This window comes from Aplysia californica, unplaced genomic scaffold, assembly GCF_000002075.1.
Source record: "Aplysia californica isolate F4 #8 unplaced genomic scaffold, AplCal3.0 scaffold00788, whole genome shotgun sequence".
NCBI classification, from domain to species: domain Eukaryota; kingdom Metazoa; phylum Mollusca; class Gastropoda; order Aplysiida; family Aplysiidae; genus Aplysia; species Aplysia californica.
Genome location: NW_004798058.1, coordinates 98,123 through 117,697, shown reverse-complemented (window position 1 = coordinate 117,697; position 19,575 = coordinate 98,123). Strand labels below are relative to the sequence as shown.

The 19,575-nt window shown below is 38.0% G+C and overlaps 1 protein-coding gene across 3 annotated transcripts; it reads left to right on the top strand.

Annotated features, from left to right (window-relative positions):
* The first annotated feature begins 207 nt into the window (after positions 1 to 207).
* LOC101856931 (prostaglandin reductase-3) lies at positions 208 to 18,449 on the top strand. Of its 3 annotated transcripts, none has more exons than XM_035972671.1 (13): positions 208 to 316; positions 2,291 to 2,449; positions 6,235 to 6,322; positions 7,170 to 7,265; positions 7,805 to 7,903; positions 9,304 to 9,343; positions 9,639 to 9,667; positions 10,504 to 10,578; positions 12,271 to 12,342; positions 12,812 to 12,873; positions 14,587 to 14,686; positions 15,383 to 15,568; positions 16,291 to 18,449. In XM_035972671.1, exons 2-13 carry the CDS (start codon positions 2,313 to 2,315, stop codon positions 16,360 to 16,362), a joined length of 1,056 nt encoding a protein of 351 aa, XP_035828564.1. In that variant the 5' UTR covers positions 208 to 316; positions 2,291 to 2,312; the 3' UTR covers positions 16,363 to 18,449. The 3 variants fall into 3 exon arrangements, with proteins under 3 accessions (XP_035828564.1, XP_005109605.1, XP_005109603.2); XM_005109548.3 differs by having other exon boundaries at positions 210 to 273; XM_005109546.3 differs by having other exon boundaries at positions 221 to 292.
* Positions 18,450 to 19,575: the final 1,126 nt, after the last annotated feature.

The window sequence follows — 19,575 nt, the reverse complement described above, 5'->3', positions numbered from 1 at the left end:
CCACTGAGACTGGTGTTTTTCACATAGTTATTACGCCTAGTTATGTTTGAATAGAGCTCTAATTGAAAGATTCTACTGACCTGGTAATAAAACTAAATGTAAAAATAATAAAATTTTGTCCGGGTGACAAATAGCACAAACTTAGGTTTTCAGCAATACGGAGAAATAGCCTTACATGGGAGTCGGCGACCTTTGACCTGATTATAAACAAACTGGCGAAGTGCGAAGGGTCCAGTCCAGAGTGCAAGTAATCAAACGTTACGGCACGACGAGGCAAGCTCTAAAGCTCAGAGTAATAGATCTCTAGATATATTATGTCAGTCCCATGCCCAGTTTAAAATATAGTGGATGGATGATGTCGATTTTTTAACTTAGAAAAGACTAGAATCTAGAGTCTAGATCTAGATATTAGATCTAGATCTAGAATCTAGATATAGATCTATATAGATCTAGATGATTGAGGTTTTTTATTGAAGCTTGATGCAGTCGTTTTTCAAGTGTTGTGCAGTTAATATTATTAAATCTAAATCTAGATATATCTAGATCTAGATCTAGATATCTAGATCTAGATCTAGACTTCTAGTCTTTACTTAAAAATTCTATGATAATATAGAATTATAGAATATACCTTTTTTTTCATATAAAAGTTAAAGTGGAGAGAGTTGTTTGCCGGTAGGTCGGTAACTGTAACGAGAAGAGTGCCACGAAGACTGCGCCTGTGCCCTGGATTGTTCGGATGTTCATTTGTCGTGTTTTCTTCATTTACTCAAGAAATGGCATTATACTTTCCATCAGCAAAAAAGGCATGGCTGAAGCCACTGTCGAGGGGTTAATTAGATCTAGTTGGGTACCCGTAGACTGTAGAGTTTTGGCTTGGCGGTATTTTTTTACTTTCCCTCCCGTCTCACACTCAGCTACCAGTTGTCTATTTTCTACTAAATATTGATGCGCTGAACACGAATATCAACTTCATTTCCGTCGCAAATTAATAGTTTTTAAAATATTTGATTGTTTTTAACCGATATAGACATGCTTTGGACCAATCGGGGGGTTCCAGGGGGGCCTGCCCCACTGGGGTAAAAGAAAATCTGGGGGGGGGGTTACCGGGGGCCGGGGGGGGGCATGCCCCCCTGTTTTCCCCCATAATTTGATATTTTACAGTTAGATTTAAAATTGTCTTGAAAATAATTGATTTGCGACAGTTTTAGTGGCTTTATGTGTGATCTGCAGCAAACAGTACAGCAGTTTGACCCCTGAAACAGTGCATCTGTGTGGGAGAGTGAAAGTAAAAATTTACCGGCTTGGCTAATACTAGATTCTAGATCTAGATATAGATCTAATCTAGATCTAGTAATGAATGCTACATCGGCCCTTCAGGATTCTAAACTGCTAACTCGGTCTCATGACTTGAGTGATTAAATTTTACACACACAGGAAAGTGATTTTCTGTTTAGAATCCAGCATTGTTGTTGTAGCAGCAACTATTCGGACAGGGTGGTTCTGCCTTTTGTGATGTCAGTCAGATTTCAGGGGAACCCCCCCCCGCATTTTCAGAATTGTTAGGCCTCCCTAATTGTTAAAAGTCCTATAGTGATGGCATGTATCTGTCTTGGGTTTTTTGCTTTTTGAATAGTCCTCACCTCAACGGTTGTGTCTTACTTGATTTTGCAAGTGAAAGTTTAAAGAGTTTATCGAGTTCTTTAAATTATTTTTTTTAGAATTAGCTTATGAATAAAATATGGTAGCGTCAATTGCCACCGAGTGACGCGGTGGCAATTGACAAAAATTGAATTTTTGTCAATTGCCACCGAGTGGAGTGGTGTCAAGTCTGAAAATTACACCATCTTTAGCTTATACATAATGTGTGTCTAATGGGTCAATTTGTTCTCAACTAATTTCATTGGACGAGCATCTAGTCTAGAATTACGGTACCAACTTGGCGTGTTTTCAATGAGACGTAGGCCTAGATCTAGGCTAGCCTTAGCCTACACTTTGGTGTAGAACCAACACAGGCAATTCTAGAAGTAGAAGGTCACAAACGCACACAAACTGAAGCAGAAATTCACGTTATATCGGGGAACATAAATCGGGGGACGGGGGGTCAGGAAAAGACACACACACACACACACATCTACACACACACACACACACACACACACACACACACAGAGAGGCGAACGTACAACACAGAGCACTCGAGCACAATAAGCTAGATCTACCCACCAACGCAAAAGAGCTACAATTTACTCGGCACTACCATAAAATATTGCCTTTTTTTTGCCTTCCACAGTAGTCCATACTCATTATATATAATGGCTGCGAAACAGCTTCCTTCTACACTTCGTCAGCTCCTTGTGAAAAAACTTGGAACGAATTTCAGAGAGGTCACAGAAATTGCTGCAAAGCCAATACCACAACTTGGTGCGAAGGATATACTTATCAAGAACAGGTAAAATTGTAATTATTGGTTGATGGCTTTCAAATAGATACAAATGTGTAGATATATAGTAGTCTTCGCCTTAAGATCCCAATGGTCCCGATTCGCCTAAGATCCCACTGTTTTGGAACAGAATTTTTACTCCATGTAAAAGTCTTGGCGCTCATATGACCTTATGCAGTTGCGAGCGTCGTAAAACCTCTACTAAATATATTATTATTATATTTGTAAAAGTCACCCCTAGGATCTCGTACTGAAGTTGCTACATTCTGCTAAGATCCCACTTTTCAGGTCATAATTTAGTTATTTTTTCTTTATTTAATAACAACAACAAAATAAAATTTGAAACTTTTGTGCCCTCAGCTGATCAACCAAGTACCGAAAATGTCTAATCATTGTACAGTCCGTCGCGTCACGGATCATTCACTCTCATGAATGCGATCACACCCCTGTTGTAAATGTCTACAAAAGTGGTTACCATGTTTACCCCAGACGGGATTGCACCTAGAGGTGTGAACTCGTCGATGCCTTACTTTCCCCGATCACCTGAGCCATCCGCCTGATCTTACATCACAGTCTAGATGGGGAGGGCCGACAAGCAAGCGTCAGACTGCATTCCCTCAAACTGTGAACTTGTGGGCGCTGCTTACGTTTTTCCCGACCATCGCTCTCGTCTTTCAGTTTTGCGCTTTTACTTCCTAGACAGACTGGCGCCCATACTCGTGGACTGTTCGATCCCCTCCACGTAATGGGGTCATCTGTTGGCAGTGAACCTGCCTTTCATCTTTTAAAATTTGGTTGGTGTGGTCACAACACTACGATTTTTTAAGCATCATGACATTGATGAGGAACTCAGAGATGGAAAACAATGCATTTTTGGTGGGGGGCATTGCTTGGAGCCAACTGTTTCCCACCTGACACAGTATCTTTTTAAAAGCCCATCCCCCCGCACCCAAACAAACAAAAAGGAAAAACTGACTACTGTAAAGAACTTTTAGTGTCAGTTCATTTTAAAGTATGGGAAAATCATTGAACAGATTATTGGACTTATCATGAGTTACTGTGGATTCTTCCCTCTGGCCGTTCGGCTAAGATCCCGCATTTTCCTTGCTCCCGAGCACCAGAATCTTAGGCGGAGACTACTGTAATGCCTCCATTGACACAATTTAGCTAGATCATTTAAAAGGCTATGAAAGGTGAGTTTTCGACCCGCCTGTCAGAGCCAGCCTGTCTGAAAGGTGTAGAGGAGTATGGTACAGCATCACAGCAAAAAGACCAAGATGCTCAATACAAATTTTTGTCACCGCTCTGGAATTGAATTCAGGTCGCTTGCATGCGACATCAAAGCACCTCTAACAGGTTTACACCACAGAAGCCGGTGACTGGGTGACTCGTGATGACTGCTTTTATTTACTTTTTTTTTCATATTTTCAAAAGAATTTGGAGTCTCTGCCTCCTATTTGAATAATATAGATGAACTGCTTCATAGTACGGAGGGAACTTAAAATGTTTTGCCCTCTTTCTTGATAATCTAGTCGCTGATTTGATATAAGCCTTGTCCATCATGGCTTTGCTGTGTGGAAGTTGTCTCTATATATATATATGAAAATAATAAGGCTCTGACCCTGAGAAGTTATTACCAAATTAGAACATTTCGTTGTTTTAGATCCAACACTGACGTTTTCTAGGTCTGGTGCGCAAACATGGTTAGATCACTTGTATAATCCAAAGTGATGCAAAAATCTAATGTAACAGAATTTTGACAATATTGTTCTAATAAGTAGACACAGTTGGACAGAAATGCAGTCTTTCACACACATAGTGTAATCGATGTGACTTGAGAATTTTTTATACAAATTACGCTATCAGGCTTTCAGGGAGATAGAGGGGGGCTCTCGTGGCCTAGAGGTTAAGGTGTTGGCCTCTCATTCAAAGGTCCTGGGTTTGAATCTGGGTAGCGACCGAAAAATTTTCTCCTCTAAAATTGTCTCCTTTCACCTCCTTTCCTGCTCTCTAGCAATGTTCTGTTGTCTGCTTTCATTTCCACTTTCTGCCACACCCCTGATCTTCTGGTAGGAAAGATCTACACCTAGCCTTCTCGGACAAGGGCAAAAAATCTCGGAGGGCCCGTGTGCAAGTTGCCCACGTTAAAGTTCCCTTGGTGGTATAAAATCAATAAGAGTTGGCTTCGGCTGCCACCCGAGCAAAATTCAAAATTTCCTACCAACTGAAAATATTAGATGTGTCCCGCGGGCTCATATGACCTTAAGCAGTTGCGAGCACCGTAAAACACTTTACAAAAACAAACAGAGGGAGATAGAGACAAAGTCCGACTATTGGGTCGAAAGTTACATGCATTATGCCTCTTGTTCCACTGCAACAAAGGTGTAGTGTTCATTTTCTAATTAGATTTGCAGGTCTGGGATTTTACACATTGATTTTTTTTTCACCTCTGCTTGTAAATTAGCCATTTTTCCTCATCCGAGAAGCCTATCCACTTCTTTTGCTCCATCACGGTCCCCTCTCTACTGCTGGGGGCTCTTCTGGCCTAGAGGTTAAGGTGTTGGCCTCTCATTCAAAGGTCCCGGGTTCGAATCCGGGTGGCAACAAAAAAATTTTCTTCTCCAAAAATTGTCTCCTTTCACCTCCTTTCCTGCTCTCTAGCAAAGTCTGTCGTCTGCTTTCATCTCCATTTTCTGCCCCCACCCCCTCACCTTCTTTGCCCCCTCCTCTGGGCTCCTGGCTCTTTCTGCAGCCTTTCTACTGCTACTTCTTGGCTCCTTCTCACTGCTGTCTTTCAGCCACACCCCTGATCTTTTGGTAGGAAAGATTTACACCTAGCCTTCTTAGACAAGGGCGAAAAATCTTGGCGCACCCTTGTGCAAGTTGCGCACGTTAAAGATCCTTTGGTGACTTAAAATCAATAAGAGAAGGCTTCGGCCGCCACCCTGGCAAAATTCAAAAGCTCCTACCAAGCCAATTGAAAATGTTTAATGGGTCCCACGTGCTAATATGACCCTATGCAGTTGCGAGCGCCGTAAAACTCTTTTAACAACAAAAAAAACCTCAAAAGACTCTCTACTGCAGAGAATGCCTGCGAAGTCTGTAATGTCTGTTGAAAAGAATGCTGGGCGACAGTACCTGATACTGTACTTATTCACGCGACCGTAGACTCCCCGCACAAACAGCTGAAATATGTTGGCTAGAATCAGATCTACCGCTGAACACTTCTATGATGTACTCCTTAAACAGGTTCTTGGCCACCACAGCTGTACTTCGCTTAGAGACAGGTCAAACTGAAAATGTTTAATGTGTCCTGCGTGCTCTTATGACCTTGTTGCAAGTGTCGTGAAACACTTTACCAAAAATAAAAGCAGATAGGTAATTGGTGCGCATTCATACTGTGCATGCAATCTTTCTTTCTCTCTTTCCCTCTTTCCCTCACTATCTGTCTGTCTCTCTCATCAGAGTTACTGCACTAAACGAAATTTACAATTGATCTGCCCTCCTTGACATTAACTTCTTTCGCTGTGTGTGAATCGTTTACACTTTTTAGGTATTTTGAATACACAAAGAATATTTTTAAGAAGAAAAAATTTGGACCTGAAAATCAGTTTCCTGCATGCAAATTTTGCTAATCATATGCTGGACTGTATGTAATGAATGTGCAGTCCTTCAATACCCTCTCTCGTATCACTATTAGATTTATCCACAACTAATCATTTTTATAGTTCTCCCAGTATTTCTGCTTTGGATTACAAATGTGTTGGGTCTACATCGCTGTCTCATGATTTCAGATATGTTGGTATAAATGCTTCAGACATCAACTTCACAGCAGGTCGTTATGATCCTACCCTTAGACCACCTTTCCCTGCTGGATTTGAGGTAAAAACCATTGTGATTTTGTTAGTGAAGTTCATTATCTAAAACAATAACAATGTCTCTTTGCTTTTTAGAACATGTGTGCCGTGTATTCAATTGAAGAGTTTAAAATTTTGTTTGTAATTTGAATGCTGGACATTTGTCTCTTTTCAAGATTTTAAGATAAAATGATACCATTCTTAGCAAACCTTGTACTTGAGTTCCCCATAGAGAAATTTTACATGAAAAGAGAAAAATCGCATTTTTTCAAATTGTTTCTCTCAGTTTGCTTTATTATATAAATGTTTTAAATTTGGTGGCCTTACTACTTTGAATAAATCTTTCTTATATCCTTATGTGTGCGGAGATTGAAAGATAGATAGACAACAGCTGATGTGAAAGAGAATGAAAAAGCTAAAGAGCTAATTGTTCTGATCTTGGTGATTTTGTAGCGAGTGTGCATCCTGATTTGTTGTGAGCAGTAAATTTTAAAAAAGGTTCACTAAAACTTTTTTTGCTATATTTAGAAGTCTCATCACAACAGTAGAGATTTATTCAAGGGATTATTATAATTTCTTTCTTTGATTTTTATTTTTCTTGGAATGAAACTTCTATGCAACCCTCAAAATCTTCAAATTCAAATTTGCAAGAAAGAGATTATGGGTTTTTTCAGCGTGTATTTTTCCTAGCGACAGCTCATATGGTTTGAGTACATATATTTATATGATAATATATAATATGAGTGTGTGGATTCGTTATTTTGACAGAGGAGTCAAGAGATGAACTAGATCAGATGCATTTAGTTCAAAGCTACAAACTTAGACATGAGACCATGATGTTTGTAGTAATCTTGTTTTCTTATGGTTGCTAGGGACTGGGAGAAGTGGCAGCTGTTGGAGAAAGTTCAAAGATCAAGCCTGGCCAGTTTGTGGCATACTCGCACTTTGGTGCTTTCGCTGATTATATAGTAAGTTATGCTAAGAGAGAGGTGTTCTTTAATTTACTCTCCATGCTTGATTGTTTGAATAGAAATTGTTCTTCATAACCAACAAACAATTCTTTTTTTTTTTTCCAAAAAATTTGAAAAATTCCATAGTATCACCATGTGATTGCATATTATTCATCCTATTTAAATGTGTTTGTTGTTTTGTTTTTTTTAACATATATTTTTTAACCTGATATATGTGTCTGGTCTTTTCTTTTAACATGATAACATGAGCTTTTATGCCACAGTAAGGGGAGTGTGGGCTTGACAAGGTCTTGTGCAAATGGGGAACTGTATAGAGGCAGGCAAACTAAAATATAATATGAAGATAGGTCAATGAATGGCAATGGCATTTCAAAGTTAATAGTCGGTTGAAGTATTCCAACCGTTCCTTTTAATGCTCTTCTTTTGTTCACCCATCATCTTAATTTAGACAGTGCATCATCCATTTATGTCAGAAGAGTATTAAATTCATCCAAAAAAGAAAAATTCTCACTTGTCCTGTGTAAATATCTCTACAGGTGGTGCCAGAGAAGGTTGCCATCCCGGTGCCTGCATGCGACCCTGGTTTAATCTCTATTATGGTCAGTGGGCTCACAGCTTCAATAGCTTTGGACAAGGTAATGGTATTTATGAAGTATGGTGATGTCTACTTTTCATGGTATTTTCAGAGGAAGTGGCAATCAAAAGGAGTTTCAAAATACAGAAGAGCATGCAGGGGTATGATTTTTAAGTACAAGAACAACTCTCCTATAGGACAAGAAAAGAACCTGAAAGAAAGCAGGAAAAAAAATTATCAACCATATCAGTGCATATTAAGATATACAATGAATAAAATGTATGTGCAGGTCCAATTAGGTCACTGGTTCTCAACCCTAAATGAGTCAAGCATCTTTTCAATGTGTTTAGAACATAGTTTTAAACTCGAGGCCCACAGGAAAATGTTTTGTGGCTGTAACCTGACATCAAAGTTAACTGCTTGTGTCTCACACACGTTTTTTTCACACCCATCTTTTTGTTGAGATGCTGCCCTGGATTTTTATGCTCTTTATCTCTTATGGGCTACCATAGCTCAGGCTCGTCATAGATTCCTATAGTGTGTGTTTGCAAGTTAGCCAACACAAATTACCAACATAACCCACATTAGTTCAACTTAATTTCAAGTTCAGGGAGATAATAGAAATGCAGCTGGGTCTTTTATTTAAAAAAAAAAAAGACTTGTCCCCCACCTTCCCTTAGCTTTCCAGCATGATGAAATGCACAATGTGTCTTTTTGATAGCCCATATCTGTGTGAAAAGCTTTTCGCCACCTTAAACTTAGAAGGTTTTTTTAGGGGGGGGGGGGTACGTGTTTTACGGCGCTTGCTACTGCATACGGTCTATTGAGTACAAGGGACACATTACACATTTTCAGTTGGAAAGAAATATTGAATTTTGCCTGGGTGGCGGCCAAAGCCTACTCTTATCGATTTTTAGACCACCAAGGGGTCTTTAAGGCGCGCAACTTGCACACGGGACCTCCGAGATTTTTCGCCCTTGTCCGGGAAGGCTAGGTGTAGATCTTTCCTTCCAGAAGATCAGGGTGTGGCTGAAAGACAGCAGCAAGAAAGAGCCAAGGAGTAGCAGTAGAAAGGCTGCAGAAAGAGTCAGGAGCCCAGAGGAGGGGACAAAGGAGGGGAGGGGATGGGGGCTGAAAGTGAAGACGACAGAACATTGCTAGAGAGCAGGAAAAAAGGTGAAAGGGGACAATTTTGAAAAAAGTAAATTTTTCTGTCGCTACTCGGATTCGAATCCGGAATCTTTGAATTAGACGAGAGTCCTTAGTCAGAGTACAGACCCAAACTTACTCATCTTAAAGCCATTCTTTCTTAGGGTCTCACTTGCTTCCTCCTGCTAGTCAACTGTGGCTGAATTATGAAAGAGGAAAAGCTGCCTGGTGTTTGGGAGCTAGGAGTTGATAAGAGAAGCGTATGACCTGAAAAACAGTTCATGTTCTTATGTATGTTTTCTTACTTTACAGAGTGCAGATTTAAAGAGTGGTGAAACAGTTCTTGTAACAGGTAAGAAAAATGTTGAAGAATTTACTTCCATTTTTCTTTCTTAATATAGAATACATTGTAGTTTTTGTAAAACGTATGCTTGTAGCTCCTCTTCATGTTGCTGTGTTATGCTTCAGATGCTAGCATATTTTGCATTATTCTTTGTTTCAAATTTTATTTGTATCAGTTTTTTAGTTTGCAAAAAAGAGAAGAGTATTGATATAATAACAGCTTTTTAGTGCAGGGAAGTTTTGTTATACCATCTATTTTGTATGAAGTGTTTGATGTCTATTCATTAATGTATTCATTTTTCCAGCTGCTGCCGGAGGTACAGGGCAATATGCGGTAAGTGTGGGATAATGGCATTAGATGATTGATAGGGGCTTTGAAATATTTGCTGTGGGAAATGTGGTATGTCTGTAACGAATATTCAGATAGGCGGGCAGATAGCAAAGGCGCTTGGACAAGGAAGCATATTGTCGGCAAGCTGTTAAAATGTACTGAGCTCAGATAGCAAAATTTTACAGGAGAGAGAAAGAAACGTTCTTTTTTTAAAAAGACATTTTACTTACATTATGGATTTTATTGGTTTTTGTTTTGTTTTTTGTTGTTTACAACATCTAGAATTTGAATTTTTACTAAATATTCCTTGAACACCTAACCAATACCACAAGCTAAGAAACTGCAATTAAAAAAGAGATAACAGTTTTGGGCTCAGTATATTTTAACAAATGGTCGATATAGTATGAGGGGAGTGGAGGTGATAGGATGAAACTTGAGGAGAGAGAGAGAGATAAAGATGGTGCTGGAAGGAGAAAGTGAAAAAAATAGGAAGGGATTCAGACCTGAAAAAGGAGAGAAGGATAAATATAAAATAAAATGACTGATATGAGATATAGAAAGACATAGAAAAATATTAGATCCATTGATGGGAAAAAGCATTGTTCAAGTATGTGAACTCATCACTGAGAGTTTTTCGTATGGGTATTTGTTTGGGGGGAGGGGGGGGGGGGGTTCAAATTCTGGTTAAGTAAAAGAAGCAATTTTATATTGAAAGGAAGTAGTATCTTACGTAATATGTTCTTGATTTGGTAAGTCATTGCTTTATTGTGCTTTATTGAAACTCATCCAACTATATGATACTTGCTGTTCCCAATCAGTCTCCAATTTGTTCATTGCAGGTTCAGCTGGCAAAGCTGGCCGGATGTCATGTGATTGGCACCTGTTCTAGTCAGGATAAAGTTGAATTTCTCCAGGTAAGTCAGACATTAGACAACAGCTTGACCGGTTGTCAGAAACTGACTGCCTTAGTCTCCACATCTTACAATGGGGGGGAGGGGGGGGGAGTGGCACCATTTTTGGATGTTTTTTATCTTCAGTTCATTTTTCAAAGTCAAGTTGCAATAACTGTGGTATGTATTAAATTCTCTTTTTATGCTCTTTTCAATTATACCAATTTCAGTTCAAACTGCTTTAACATCCAACTGTATGAGACGCTCTCCTGTACAAACGGACACTTTCCATTACTCCCCTTACTTTTTTATTCTCCCTATCTTGACACTGTGTAAGACGCCCACCTGTCTAAGACAGCCATTTTTCTCCTCGACAATGTCTAGAGAGACAGTCAAGTAACATCTCCGTGTCTCTTTCTCTTCAACTTTATGATCATAACAAAAGACATTGGAAGGTTTAGTTTCATTTAAACCTAAATCATGTCATGTATACATGTGTCACAACATGGTGGAACCAGGCTCTCATCAATTTTTGGGAGTATAGAGTTATTGGTTTCATTTTCTTAAAGCTTGTTCATTTGCCTTGCATTTGATGAAAAAAATATCCTTTTTATCTTGAATAAAGTCGAGATTTGCATTTGAAAGAGGTGGAGGCGCCTAGTTTCAGAAGTAAATTTTGTGTGAAAATGGCCACCACAGTTTGGTGACTTACATAGTTCAAGAGTCCTTGGAAACTGAAAATTTACATTTTTCGTGCCTCTAATCAGCGCTTTTCCGTAAAATTCACACATTAGAATGTTTTTGACTGGACATAGCCTCCAAGGTGATGAGCCCAAAAACAAAAATTATTTTTTACATTTCCAAACTGGCCGAAAAATACCGATTTTTTCGATTTACGATGCCTCACATGTGTAAAAGATTTTGATACAGCTCAATACCATAGATGTGAACATCATGTAGCATATCATGTTGTGCGGTGTGATATATTCATGTATACTTATCATTGCCCAAGACTCAAGTTGCTGGAAATAAGGTTAAAAGGTTTGGGGGTTTTTTTAACTTATTGTCTCATTTTCATGTGGTCGGCTTAGATTTCATTGTCTGTTTTCAGTCTTCAGCTTATGTGGTACTTGCCGGTTCATGCATTTAATACTTTAAATCATCAAATTTGCTACACTTAAGTTTCTAAATCACTTATTCGGATATATATTATAACTTCTAATATTGCTGTTTTGGAAAGCTCAGTTGCTTTTACTATGTAGCCCATGTTATGAGAATAGATAGACACTTTTGGTGCTCATGAAACATAACTCTCAATTCATTGTGATGACTCATAAAACATAGCTCTTTAGTCATTTTGATAACTCATTTGCTGTCAGGAAGGATATTATTTAACTTTTCTCAAATTTGATAAATGGAGGTTCTCAAACAATGCCAAACGTGTTTGTGCCACAGCTATAAAATGGGTTGTTATGAAGGTCTGTCTTTGAGCAAGACCCATTAAACCTAACTTACGAATAGGATCCTGCTTTGCCCATGGTCAGCAATTGCATACATCTGATGAAATGGTCACTGTATTCTTTATATTGATTTTTATGCTTGTAGCTCTGCTGCAGTTCTGCACATGGGATCTATAAACATTTTTTTCATATTTCTTTCTCATCTCATTTTTGACTGCACATTGCTTTGCAATATTAATCTCTTCTCTGTCCTTAGAGTATTGGCTGTGATCGAGCAGTAAATTACAGACAGGAGAACCTGGATGCTGTGCTCTCAAAAGAATACCCAGTAAGTTCACACTTGATAAAAGAAATGTGATGAAAGATGAAGCTGCTGGGATATTTGTTTTAGCCACTGTTTATGTTCTCTCATAGAGCATTCATTATCAAAATAATTAGCCAATGCTTCGTCAACAGACTTCCTTGACCTTTCTTTTACCTGTGCTCATTGCATAAGCTAATTCAGGTGTTCTTACAATTTCATATCATAGTGCTCTTGCACAGAGAGATACTGATGGATAGACAGATAGTGTGATGACTATGGTTGTTATTAAAATTTTTATTGTAGTAAGGATAATCATTCATTTTTTTATTCATTAATATTAATTTTTAATAATATTATACCTACCTATACCTTTACGTTTTGTAATAGTTTCACTTATACCATTCTAACATATTTGTAAAGCTGGATTCTTTTTTAAGATTATTATATCTGTAATCATATGTGTAATATTTGTTTTATGAACTCCCCTCCTCAGAAAGGTGTGGATGTTGTGTACGAGTCTGTTGGTGCTGACATGTTCAAGACTTCAGTGAAAAAGTAAGCTGCACAAACGTGAACTCAAAGTTTTTACTGTTATGTGTAAAAGAACTTTAGCCTTGCTAAGGCAATGAATTTAGATGCAAATGGGTGACTTAGCATGAAACACTTGGGCTGTTGATCCATCCACTCAAGCGGTTCATCTGAAAGGATGTGCATCGGTGGTTTATCTACTCTTTCAGCCTCAACCCAAAATTCTCAAGGACAACGGAATTTTACCGGAATTTTCCAAAACTTCTTGTAGTCAACAAACTATTCTTGTCTTATTTATTATAGTCGTATTTAAAGACAACTTCCAATGAAAATTCTAGTCTTCTTTTCCCATGAGAATTTATCCCACATCACTATTAACGGACAAAGAATTCATATTTTGCTGCTTCACTGCAACCTGTTGGTACTGCAGTCTGTCCATGTGGTCCAAATATAGCACATCTAGCAGGGACATCTGGGGTTTTTAATAAAATTTGCTGCTGTCTTCACTGTTGCTTCTTTTACCCCTGTCGGTCACCACTGTCTCTGTTTATCTTAGCAGTGATAAAAAGGGCTGTGAGGAGGTTCTGAAAAAGTAAGGTCTCTGCAAGAAAAATGTTAATGGAGAAAAAATTGCTCTACAAGCAGTTTGGTCATTAGAGAAGGTTTCCACCTCAAAAGAATCAACAAGGCTACTTGCAGGTGTCGCCTGTCAACAAGGAACAAGGCAAGTGAGTGGTTGGCAGGAGCTCTGGTGTTGTTTGCTCCTTCTTTCCTATCAAACATTTTTTTTGTGTTTGTTGCTCTCATGTAACACCTTGAATGTTCGGCACTTATATAACCTAATTGTGTTGCAAGTCCCCTTAAAAAGCCTACTAAAACAAAACGAATAAGACCAGTCATTCCTAAGAAGGTTTAGGTGATCCTCGTCTTTGTTTTACCTCTATTTGCTCTCACTGTTTTTCTCTTCTTGTGTTTGTTCACTTGTTCACTTTTTGTCTGTACTCCTTACAACTTGCCCATGAGTGCATTGAAAGCTAGTAAATATATTCTGAATCTCAGTTACTTCTTCTGCCAAAGTTAAAGCACTTTTGTTTTACTGTCGACAGTTAAAATTTAACTCCTTCAGCATAAGTTGGTATAGAAGGATAAATCTGCAGTTCTTAAGATTCATGCTTTTGGATGTTTTCCCGCTTTGTCCTCTGTTGTTTGTTCATGGATGTCTCCTTCTAGGTTCAAGGTGTAGTCGAGGTCATCTGCCTTCTGAAAAGAAGTTAAAGTCATCTTTTGCACATGGTTTCACAACAACCCCCTCCTCCATGAGTTGAAATCCTGGATATATGCATAGATCAAGTACATTCCAAAAATGGAGATCTCATCAAGACCTTTGCCCACAATTAGATGCATGCGAACAAGAATGGACTTAAATATAACCACTTATGTGAATGTATCGATGTAAGCACCTGCTTGGACAAACGTTAAAGTCCATGACGTGTGCACATGTTTGGGAAGAGAGACATGGGTTTAGTTTTAGTTCTGTAAGAGTTTTTACGGCTCTTGCAACCTAAATAGGTCATTTAATTGTCAAAGATTAGAGGTGTTACTTGGGAGTAGCAGAAAATAAATATTTGATAGGAAAGAAGGAGCAAAACACACTACATCACCCACAGAGACATGAGTGTGAAAGATAAAAATATTTTTAATGAGCATTATCATTAATATTGTTTCCATTGTTTATTCTAGTCTTGCCCGATTTGGACGCCTACTTGTGATTGGTCAAATTGCAACATATGAAGGGACAGTGAAAGTAGATGACTTGTCTGCTGCTGCCACAGCAATGATGGTAAGTGTGGGGTCACAGGGTGTAGATCTACATCACAGATCACATAAATCATGTCATCATAATGGTTACAGTGATATTTAAGTTTTAGTAAAAGATTTTTCTTTAAAACTTGAAAATGACTGCAGCATATTTGTTTGGAATGAACTACCAAGGCATCTAAGAGAGTGGCAAAATGGCTAACAAGATTTAAAAGGTTGTAATAGCTTGTCTCTTGCTCCATAATGTTTGTGCATGGATGTCACTTTGTCTTTCATAACACTTTTGAAAACTTGTTTCCCACTTGAAAGTGCTCTCACCAACCTGTAGAAGTCAAATTTCTAATAGAGTAATGAACTATTCATTTTGCTACATCTAATAATGTCACATATAGAGAGAAGGACATCTGACCCTGGAAAGAGATTACTTGTTTATGTGTATGTGGGAGTAGGCCTATGTGTTTGTGCGAATGTATAATGTATAAAAAAGGCGGGGTCAGGGGATGGGGATGTAAGTTTGTATGATTAGATCAGAATCAGATACATCTTTTTCTTCTAATGTCATGTGAATGACTCATTTGCATTTATATCTGCAGTATTACTTTTATCTTTTACTGTTAATGTCAGTAGTTGTGAGAAAGGTGTTGCATGCGAATCAGAAAATTCTCTTATGTATTTTTTTCCTATTTACATTGTCTGTTTCTCACTTTTCTATCCTCAGCTTCTCACAAAATCAGCTAGCATGAAAGGCTTCCTTCTCTTCCACTATCCTGCGGATTTTGCAGGCCATGTGGCTAAGCTAGCGCAACTGTACATGGAAGGTAAATTGAAAGTGTCAGTGGACAAAGGGGAGCGAGCAGCGACAGGTCCTTTTGTTGGGCTGGAGAAAGTTGCAGATGCTGTGGAGGTCAGTCCTTATGTCATGTATTCCAGAATCATTTTTCATTTTTTTGTATTAGCAGGTTCAGTTTCTATTTCTATTCAGTAAAAGTTTTTGGGGGCTGGCGACTGCATATAATCATGCAGTCATCTACGGATCAGTTGATGTCGTCAGGGAAGTGAAAAAAGGATCAAATCATGGGAGGTTCAAATTAACTGTTGGGATCTGTAAAGACGAAGTAGTGTTGGGACCCAAGAAAAAAATCTACTTAACCGAAGTTCGACTCAAGTGAGCTGAAAACAAGCGGAGTTGACTGTATGAACCCACGGGACTCAAGTTGGTTGTTTTTCAAGTTAGTTAGCAGAGCGTCTTGGTTTTACTTTGCAAGTCAGAATGGTTGAAGTTTCCAAAAGATATAGTAAAAATTCAGATTTAAAAGCAGCAATTTTCATAATTTTTAAGATAATGCAGTTTGGAGTAAAGACCAATGATGTGTATGGAATTGAGGTATTGCTGTTGGGGGAATGATGGAGAATAACTTCTTTAAATCTGTGTATTTCATTTGATTAGAGGAGGGCTGGGGCGGGGGGGAGAATTTGCAAGGAATAGCATGGGGTGCAGTACTTTTACGGTGGAAAATTCATGAACATGGTCTAATTTTTCTACCTTAGTCTACTTTTGACTAATAAGCTCCATCTGTTGTCACACCTCAACGTTGAACATTTATGTCTGTATTTTCTCATCTCCAGTACATGTACACTCGAGCGAATGTCGGCAAGATAGTGGTGGAGGTGTCACCAGAACTCAAAAGCAGCCTTTGACCTTTTGACTTCTCTCCAACAAGACAATTTATGAGGCTCGTTCCAGTGATAGACGTTATTTAAGCAGTGTTGCTGAAAAAGTGAATGCTTTTTTGTTTTTTTTTATTTTAGAGACCACATTCTTTAGACTGCGGTAGTGTCCATGTGGTGGTTTGTGAATATGCTCCTTCTCTGGGTTGAGGCAGCATATTTAGAAGACTCGGATTGCGAATAAGAATTCAATATTCAACAGATAGCTGCCTGAAAACCGAAAGACACTACATTGTAGATATGGAAAATAGACTGTTAATGCCCCTGAGGTCTAGTCAAAGGATGAGAAAGAAGAAATCAAGTTTTCAAAACCTGCAAAACTATTTTTTTAAATAAAATCTTGAAAATTTGATTGTTCTATGAGATGGCAAGTCGGGAGAAAATTATACTCCTCTCGAATTTTGAGAGAGGGCTTCAGTTGCTTCCAACATCCATGGCAGTAGTGTTGTCAACTTGTAACTGACTTTCCTGAGTACAAATGTTTTCATTATGCTAGATTAACAAAGAAGCTATCGTTCATTCATTTGATTTCTCACTTGTTATCAGGTTTTATTTAGGTGAAACATAAAAGCTTGCTTGACTTGAGAGATTTAGACATTTGAGAGTGTGACTCATGTTTTTTTAGTTTGTGTAATTTGGAAAATGAGTTTAATTTTGAATCTGGTTTTTAGACTTTTGAGATAAACTGGTCTACCTTACAATAATGTACCATGTCGACATGTGAAAGTAAGCCTTGGAATTATGGATAGAGCCAATGGGACCTTTGTTTTTTATCTTGTTGTCAGGGACAATCCCATTTTTATGGGTGATTCTAGATTGAATTTACACAATATGAGCTGTGCCATTGGTTAAGTCAACTGTTTGCATCATCAATTTGTAAGAGTTTGGTCTGTTTGTAGAACTTTATATTTAAAAAAAGATGTTTGATTTCCAGGAAGGGGATTTACTAATATAAGCAATTATTTAAATTTTCAGCTTGTTGCTTTTTCAATTTGTCTGAATTTGGAATATTTGTTGAACTTTATAAAGCAAGAAGACCTTTAATTTTCTGGAAGGAGATTTTCTTTCAAGCAATTAGTAATGTTAATAATTTTCTTATATTTCAGTCACTATTCATAGTCATAGGGAAGAGTCTACTTATTACGCTGTACTAAGAATTCTTTATTTTCTTAACCCAATCCTTACTTTTGCAACCCCAAGAGCCATGCTCTATCCTGTACCAATAGAACTCAGTGTTTCATCGCTGTGTAGGTAAAGTAAGCGTATGGGTTTAACTCCCTTTTCAATAGCAGGTCATTTAAGAAATGGGACCTCTGAAGTCTGTTTCCAATAAGACCAAACAAAATGGGTTGAGAGCTGTAAAAACTCCTCAAAAGGACCCGAGTTCAAGAACGCCCAGTCTGGGATTGGAACCAGGACTATCGGCTCTGTAGTCCAACATGATGCTAACTGAGTTAACTGAGCGCCTCATCATGGCTGACTGTACTAATACAACACAATGCGCCTCTTACTATCATTCGGTATTTACTATCTCAAAGGGGAAAAATTTCAACATCCATAGTTTTGCTTTATTTCTATTTATAGGTGATACTTATGGCTTTCTAAAAGCCTGCAACCAGATATTTCTTTACGTCCTGTAATTAGTAAGCCTAAATTGTTAAGTTAAATCAGTTGATGATTTGATTGTCCCAGTGCTCACCTCAAGTGTTTACACTGACAATATTGCATAATTCCCCAAAACAACCTTTCAAAAACTCTGATTTTGAGAATGACAAGGAACGCTATCTAGACATGGACCCGATAAGTCTAGAATCTGACAACAATGACAATGCAGCTGAATCAGACTCCTGTGGTTACATGAGGACTGCGTTTGAGGTGGGGAATGGTGACAACTGTGATGCTGTTGACACAAATCCAGACATTCTGTGGTCAGAGAATTTGTCTGATGTCTCAAGCGAAATACTACCATTCAGTGAATGTAATATACAGGGCATATTCTCGATTTGTTTGGAAACATTGAATCCCTTTAACTTCTTTATTTGTGATGAGCAAAAAAATTGATGAAATGACATGGGAAACAAACCTTTACTCTCAGCAACAGCAAAAGCTGACTGTGCTTATGGTAAATGTTTGTACCAGAAAGCTGTAGATGCTGTTGATACACGTATCTTGCGTATATACATTATAGTAGTAAGTAAAGTTGTACATTTTGGGATACACTAATTGCCAGGCACTTGGCTCTACTGGTCTTCAAATCTATTTACAGAATAATACAAAGTACATCATGTAATGCAATTCACTAACTGATAAGACAAGTCAGACAAGCAGTAATTTTTAAAAAATTGTAATGTATTTAATTTTAGCTGCAAGAAAACCCCATTAGAAAAGTCCACATGCAGTCAAGCTCCTGTAGTACCATCAGCCCGGCTTACCACCACGTTTTGCCAATGTATGAAAAGGAATACCTCTATAGTTAAAATTTGGGAATTGGGTTAAGTATTTAGAAGCTTTCCATATATATATATATATATATATATATATATATATATATATATACTACATGTATGTTGATACATAATATGTATGCTTGATTGTTATTTTATTGTTTACTTTTTTCTATTTAAACATGAACTTGTTAAGAATACCTCGTTATAAATAGATTTTTATTTTTTAAGTTGTTTGTCTTTGGGTTTTTTGTGCTTTTTCCCGATGTTTTTGTTAACATTTGTGTTGAAAACTTTTATAATTTCATGTATAAGTGTGTGGTTGGTGGGTGCTCTGGTGTGGTTTGCTCCATCTTTCCTATCAAACATCTATCATCCTTATCTTTCTTCTTTTTTGTGTTTCTAACTCCTTTGTAACATTTTTACTCTAATCTTCAGCACTTATATGCTCTAATTGTGCTGCAAGTGCCCGTAAAAAAAATTATTATTTAAACCCCCCCCCAAAAACCGACCTCATAATCAGGAAACTACATTTCTTTCGTCATTTGGTCGGGATACTTCATGTTTACATGCGAGACTTCTGATGAGGGAATGATAAGGCTCATTGTGTATAATTTCCCCAATGAGTTTTTCTAGCATCAGGACTGTCAGAAAGTCGAAATTATTGAACTAGTGCATGCAGAAGAGGTTAAATACAGGTACTGTCTAACCTGCCCAGACAACCACTTGTACACTGTAC

Bases quoted from the DNA above. Each gene is read 5' to 3' on its own strand.
- LOC101856931 (XM_035972671.1), top strand. From the start codon at position 2,313: ATGGCTGCGAAACAGCTTCCTTCTACACTTCGTCAGCTCCTTGTGAAA. The intron at 10,579-12,270 runs GTAAGTCAGACA...CTCTGTCCTTAG, and splicing joins ATAAAGTTGAATTTCTCCAG to AGTATTGGCTGTGATCGAGC. The intron at 15,569-16,290 runs GTCAGTCCTTAT...TCTCATCTCCAG, and splicing joins AAGTTGCAGATGCTGTGGAG to TACATGTACACTCGAGCGAA.